The sequence below is a fragment of the Erinaceus europaeus genome, chromosome 9 (genome assembly GCF_950295315.1).
Source record: "Erinaceus europaeus chromosome 9, mEriEur2.1, whole genome shotgun sequence".
NCBI classification, from domain to species: domain Eukaryota; kingdom Metazoa; phylum Chordata; class Mammalia; order Eulipotyphla; family Erinaceidae; genus Erinaceus; species Erinaceus europaeus.
The window spans coordinates 57,399,197-57,405,581 of record NC_080170.1 but is presented as its reverse complement, the minus strand read 5'-3'; the positions used below and the strand labels follow the sequence as shown (position 1 = coordinate 57,405,581).

Sequence of the window (6,385 nt, the reverse complement as noted above, 5' to 3'; positions counted from 1 at the left end):
GTCTTACACCTGAACTTAAAACACTCACATCTCCACTATAAAGCCCCTACTTCCCCCAGTCCTGGAACCCTTGGATAGGGCCCACTTTCCCGTATGCCTCTCCCAATCCATATCAAATAATATTGCATCCGCTGACCACAACCTAACCAACGCAACGATTGCCACCTCAACATGCTTCACCTCAGACTGTGTCCAGAGACTTCAGGTGTGGAATGACAACCCTTCAGCTTCATTACTCGGGTGAGACCTTTCCTTTTATAGTACTCTCTAATTTCATCTCAGGTGGTTCACTTTCTAACAAAGTCTCAAAACCTAGATATACACTAGTTTCTGTGAGAGAGAGCATATGTTCACACGTATCCATAAACTACTGCAAAATATATACCTGAAAGCAGAAGTACACTAGAGTTTGCAGTGAGTACCTCCCTAACACTTCATCTCCACTATTCCAAGCTTTGGGTCCATGATTGCTCAACAATTTGTTTGGATTTGTATGTTAACTCTCTTTTCAATCACCATGTTCCAGATGCCATCAGGATACTAGCCAGGCTTCCCTGGACTGAAGACCCCACCAATGTGTCCTGGAGCTCAGCTTCCCCAGAGACACACCCTACTAGGGAAAGAGAGAGGCAGACTGGGAGCATGGACCGACCAGTCAATGCCCATGTTCAGCGGGGAAGCAATTATAGAAGCCAGACCTTCTACCTTCTGCAACCCACAATGACCCTGGGTCCATGCTCCCAGAGGGATAGAGAATGGGAAAGCTATTGGGGGAGGGGGTGGGATATGGAGATTGGGTGGTGGGAATTGTGTGGAGTTGTACCCCTCCTACCCTATGGTTTTGTTAATTAATCCTTTCTTAAATAAAAAAATTCAAAAAAAAAAAAACTGGATATTTTTCTACAGTAGAACCTGTAGTAAAGGTTGAATCAAACTTTGGGACAGATAATTCTCTAACTACACAAACATGAAACAAATACCTATCTTTTTAGGTATTTAGTTGAAGACTATAAATTACTTTCCCAATACATTGTTCTGTCTATATATTTACTTAACTATATTTTGAGAAGCTATATACTTTTATTTTGAAATATGAACTGGGCATACGTGCTAGAAAGATTAGAAATGTCTACTATCTTTTTTTTCCAAAGATATATCCTGGAAGAAATTGTTTTCTTTTTCCCCCCTCTATAGGGGAAAGATTGTTAATGGTTTAGTCAATAGTAAAATATAGTAGTAAGTGCATGTGTAATTTTTTTTTGTTGTTTTTGTTTTCCATATATCAATCTAAACATCCAGCTAGGTCCTCCTTTGCCATCATGTTCCAGGACCTGAACACATTCCCAGACCCCTAGAATCCTTTACTTTGTTGCAATACATCAAATCCAGTCCAAGATCTGCTTTGGGTTTTCCCTTCTGTTGTTATATTTTGGGTTCTGTTTTTGTGTGGGATCATTCCATATTCATCCTTCTCATTCTTGCTTATCTCAGTTAACATAATTTCTTCATGCTCCATCCAAGATGAGGTGAAGAAAGGTATTTTATCATTTTTAATAGCTGAGTAGTATTCCACTGTGAATATATACCACAGCTTTCTCAGCCACTCATCTGCTGTTCAATACCTAGGTTGCTTCCAGGTTTTGGACATTACAACTTGTGCTGCTACGAAAATATTATATACGGATTTATTTTGGATGGGTGTGTTTGGTTCTTTAGGATATATCCCCAGGAGAGGAATTGAAGGGTCACAGGCTAGGTCCACTTCTAGCCTTGTGAGAGTTCTCCAGACTGTTCTCCACAGGGGTTGGGCTAATTTACATTCCCACCAGCAGTGCAGGAGGGTTCCTTTGTCCCCACAACCTCACCAGTATCTGCTTCTGTGTTTTCTGATGTATGGCATTCTCTCACAAGTGAAGAGGTAGCTCATTATAGTCTTAATTTGCATTTGTCTGATAATCAATGACTTGGAGCATTTTTTCATGTTAGCCTTTTGGATCTCGTCTTAGTGAATATTCTGTTCATATCCTCTCCCATTTTAGATGGGGTCATTTGTTTTTTATTGCTGAGTTTGGAGATTTTTTTTAATATTTATTTTATTTATTTATTCCCTTTGTTGCCCTTGTTGTTTTATTGTTGTAGTTATTATTGCCATTGTCATTGTTGGATAGGACAGAGAGAAATGGAGAGAGGAGGGGAAGACAGGGAGGAGGAGAGAAAGATAGACACCTGCAGACCTGCTTCACCGCCTGTGAAGCGACTCCCCTACAGGTGGGGAGCCGGGGCTTGAACCGGGATCCTTATGCCGGTCCTTGTGCTTTGTGCCACCTGCGCTTAACCCGCTGTGCTACAGCCCAACTCCCGGAGATTTTTTAAAAATATATATTTTGGTTATTAGCCTCTTATCTGAAGTATGGTATGTAAAGATCTTCTCCCATTCTGTAAGGGGTCTCTTAGTTTGAGTGGTGATTCCTTTTGCTATGCAAAAGTTTTTAATTTGATGTACTCCCATTGGTTTATTTTTGTTTTAGTCTTTCTTAAAGTTGGATTTGTATTATTGAAGATACCTATAAAATTTAGATGGACAAGAGTTCTGTCAATATTTCCCTGTATGTATTTGCTTGTTTCTGGTCTAACATCCATGTCCTTAATCCATTTTGGGTTTAGTTTTGTGTTTGGTGAATTGTAATGGTTTACTTAATTCTTCTGCATATTCAACCCATCTTTTCCAACACCATTTTGTTGAAGAGACACTCCTTTCCCCACTTAAAGGAAAGTCTGGGCACCGTTGTCAAAGATTAGATGTCCATAGGTGTTGCAGCTCATTTCTGGGCTCTCATTTCTATTCCACTCGTCAGTGTGTCAATTTATGTTTCCGTTCCAAGCAATTTTTATTACAATGACCCTATAATACAATTTGAGATCAGGGAGTGTGATGTCTTCAGTTCTGATCTTTTCCTCAAGACTGTTTTGGAAAATTCTAGGTATTTTCTGGATCCAGATAAACATTTGTAGCTTTGTTCTATTCTTCAGGGAAAAAATGTGTCTGTACTACCCTATGGCTTAGGTGATTTTCTCTCCTTTTTTCCCTTCCTTCCTTCTTCCATCCTTCCTTCCTCCCACCCTCCCTTCCTTTCTCTTCTTCCTTCCTTCCTTTCTTTCTTTCTTTCTTTCTTTCTTTCTTTCTTTCTTTCTCCCTTTATCTTTTTAAACAGTGGTTTCTTTAACTTGGACTTACTACCAAACTCCCAGTCTGGTGCCTGTCATCTGACTATGGCCTTTTAGTCCTGGGAATCGCTTCATCAACCTCTTTCTGTCTATAAGTCGCAAGTGTTTGTACTCACCTTTGGCTTGGAGAGTTACTGATGAGATCCTGGTAACATTTTGTTGAGTTTTCAGGTGATTTCCATTGTTTTTTGCTTTTCCTAGTTGACCAGGGAGACCAAAACACAACTGCTTCTACTCCCTGAAATTTATTTCTTATTTCTGTGTATATTTTGTAGCAAAAAACACTGCTATAAAAATGGCTCACGTGTGTGTGTGTGTGTGTATACAGATGTTTACAAGGTTATAAAGATAAAATGAATATGTGTTTATTTTAGCAACTATTTATATGAGTTGACACTTAACATTCAAGCCTGAAGAACATGGAAATCAAGCTACCAAATGACTCTTCAAAGACAGGGAAAAATAACCTTCTTAAGTAGAAAGCCTCTCACCCCAGTGGATTTTGTCTCATCTGACTCAATAACTAAAATCAAAGGAGGTTAATTAACCTTAATTTATTATAGACATACTTGGCATACCGGATTGGAAAGACAATAACCTGCATGAAGTATATTCAATTGAATAAGAATCCCAAGTACAATCACATTTCTATATAGGATATTAATTAGGATGAAACAAGATGTTAGTGCTTTCCAAAAAATCATGGTGATAAACGAGATCTTCTCAAAAGGTAGGCTCACACAGAACATTCCACAGTGAAGTCAGTGGCCTCTCCCATGGGAGAGAGCTGGAATACAGGCACTAATCCTCCCCCATGCCAGGAACTAACAGAGAGCACATATGACAAGGAAATGTAACAATAGAAAAATAGAAATTTTTGGCATTGTTTGAAATGAGGAGTGTAACATGGCGGGGGGGGGGAACCAAGTTGGGAGAGCAGAAAACTTGCATGTCTGAGTTTCCCAGATTGCTCCTATTTGCAGTATGTTCTAGAGTGGTTGTTTGTTATTTATCTTCTGAAATTCTAGTTCACAGGAAATAAATAATAAAAAAGAAATGCGAGGTGATTGGACAAAAAGCATACACTGTGAAATACGAGAAAGCAATCAGGATTTTTAAGGGCATATTGCTGAAAATCATGAGGAATTTGTTACCGTGTTTCAGTGTGGAGCTTTAAACTTGAAATCTGAACTAATAAATTGTAATTGGGGTCAATTTTACAGCTGGGAGCTTAGTCAAGGAGACTAGGAGTTCACAGCTAGGAAGCATTTATACTCCAGTCTGAAGTTACCTACTTTTTATTTCATTATTTTTATTTTTTATTTTTTACCACCAGAGTTATAACTAGGGCTTGATGCCTACACAACTGATATTATATTATATTATATTATATTATATTATATTATATTATATTATATTATATTATATTATATATCCTTTTTCTTCCTTGTTTATTTTGTTTTTGGTTTTTGATAGAGAAAGAAACTGAGTAGGATGAGATGGGGGAGAAAGAGATGTGTGCAGCACTGTGATACTACTCCTGAAGATCCCCTATGCAGATGGAAACCGGGGCTTGAGCCTGGGTCCTTGTGCACAGTAATATGGGTACACAGTAATAATGGGTGCCCACCAACTTCGCACAAGAGGCTACTTACAAAAGCTGTTTGTATGCACAAGTTCCACCAGCCTAAGGCTCCCTTTCCTTATATAGAAGCGAGTTTTCTCATTAGCCTCCATTATTTATACAGAGGATTAAATGTGAAAAGATGGGTAGAATGCTTCCATTACCCTGGCATAGAGCAGGCACTTAGGTACAGGTGGAAGTTCTTACTGCTGCTCACATTGTTTCCTTCCACCCTCAGTTACCTGATTTTGGCAGGCACGGCCCCTGCACACAGTATTCCTAAGTGCTTGCTTCATGTCCCTGTTTCGAAGGCTGTAGATAAAGGGGTTTAGCATTGGTGTCACCACTGTGTACATGATGGCTGACAGAGTGTCCCTCTCAGGTGTGTGGGAAGAAGTGGGGCTAAAGTAGACTGCAATGGCTGTGCCATAGAACACCACTACCACAGCCAGATGGGAGCCACAGGTGGAGAAGGCCTTCTGCTTCCCCTGTACAGGTGTAACCTTCAGGATGGCAGAGAAGATCAAGCCATAGGATATGAGGATACAGACAAAGGGTATGAGAGCCACCAGGCCCCCAACTATAAAAATGACCATGACATTAGAAGATATGTCAGAGCAAGACAGCTGTAGGAGAGGGTTGAGATCACAGAAGAAGTGGTGGATCACATTGGAGGCACAGAAGGACAGGTGTGCCATGAGCACTGTGTGCAGGAGGGCATGGAGGAAGGTGACAAGCCAAAGCCCCCCCACCAGCTGGATGCATAGGTGCATGTTCATCATGGTGTTATAGTATAAAGGGTGGCAGATGGCCACGTACCTGTCATAGGCCATCACATACAGAAGCAGGCTGTCCATATTCACAAAGGAGATGAAGAAGAAGAGCTGGGTGAGACAGCATATGAAGGAGATGGACTGGGTGTTGGTCAAGGTGTGCACAACCATCTGGGGGACTGTTGTGGTTGTGAAGCAGATGTCAACAGAGGCCAGGTTGCTGAGGAAGAACTACATGGGCGAGTGCAGGCGGGAATCCAGGCAGATTGCCAGGATGATTAGTGTGTTCCCTGACAAGGTCACCAAGTACATTGCCAGGAAGAGCACAGACAGGCGGCATTGCTGCTCAGCCAGGACAGACAATCCCAGAAGGACAAAGTCCTTCACCAGGGTGAGATTTCTCTCCTCCATCAACACACAAATATCTAGGCGATCTGTTTGAGAGTAAAGTGTTTACTGTGAGTAAAATCTTGGCATATATATTTACAAAGACATGCTGGCCCTAACAAGCTCAGCTTCTTTTTCTTCTTCTTTGCCTCCACAGTTATTGATAGAGCTAGAGCTCAGTGCCAATATTGTGAATCCACTGCTCCTGAGGCCTTTTGTTTTTCTTCACTTTTTTATTCAACAAGATAGAAACTGAGAGAGGCAGGGAAGTTATAAAGGGGGAAAGAAAGATAGCTACCTGTAGACCTCACTGCTCATGAAGCATACCCCCTACGGGTAGGGAGTAGGGGCTTGAATCAGAAACTTTGCACAGGTC

General features: G+C 40.8%; 1 protein-coding gene across 1 annotated transcript; it reads right to left on the bottom strand.

Annotated features, from left to right (window-relative positions):
• Positions 1 to 5,052: 5,052 nt before the first annotated feature.
• On the bottom strand, positions 5,053 to 6,033 carry LOC103126936 (olfactory receptor 1C1). The gene is given in 1 exon segment (XM_007537862.3): positions 5,053 to 6,033. A coding segment is annotated over 1 exon segment (981 nt).
• Between the last annotated feature and the right edge of the window lie 352 nt (positions 6,034 to 6,385).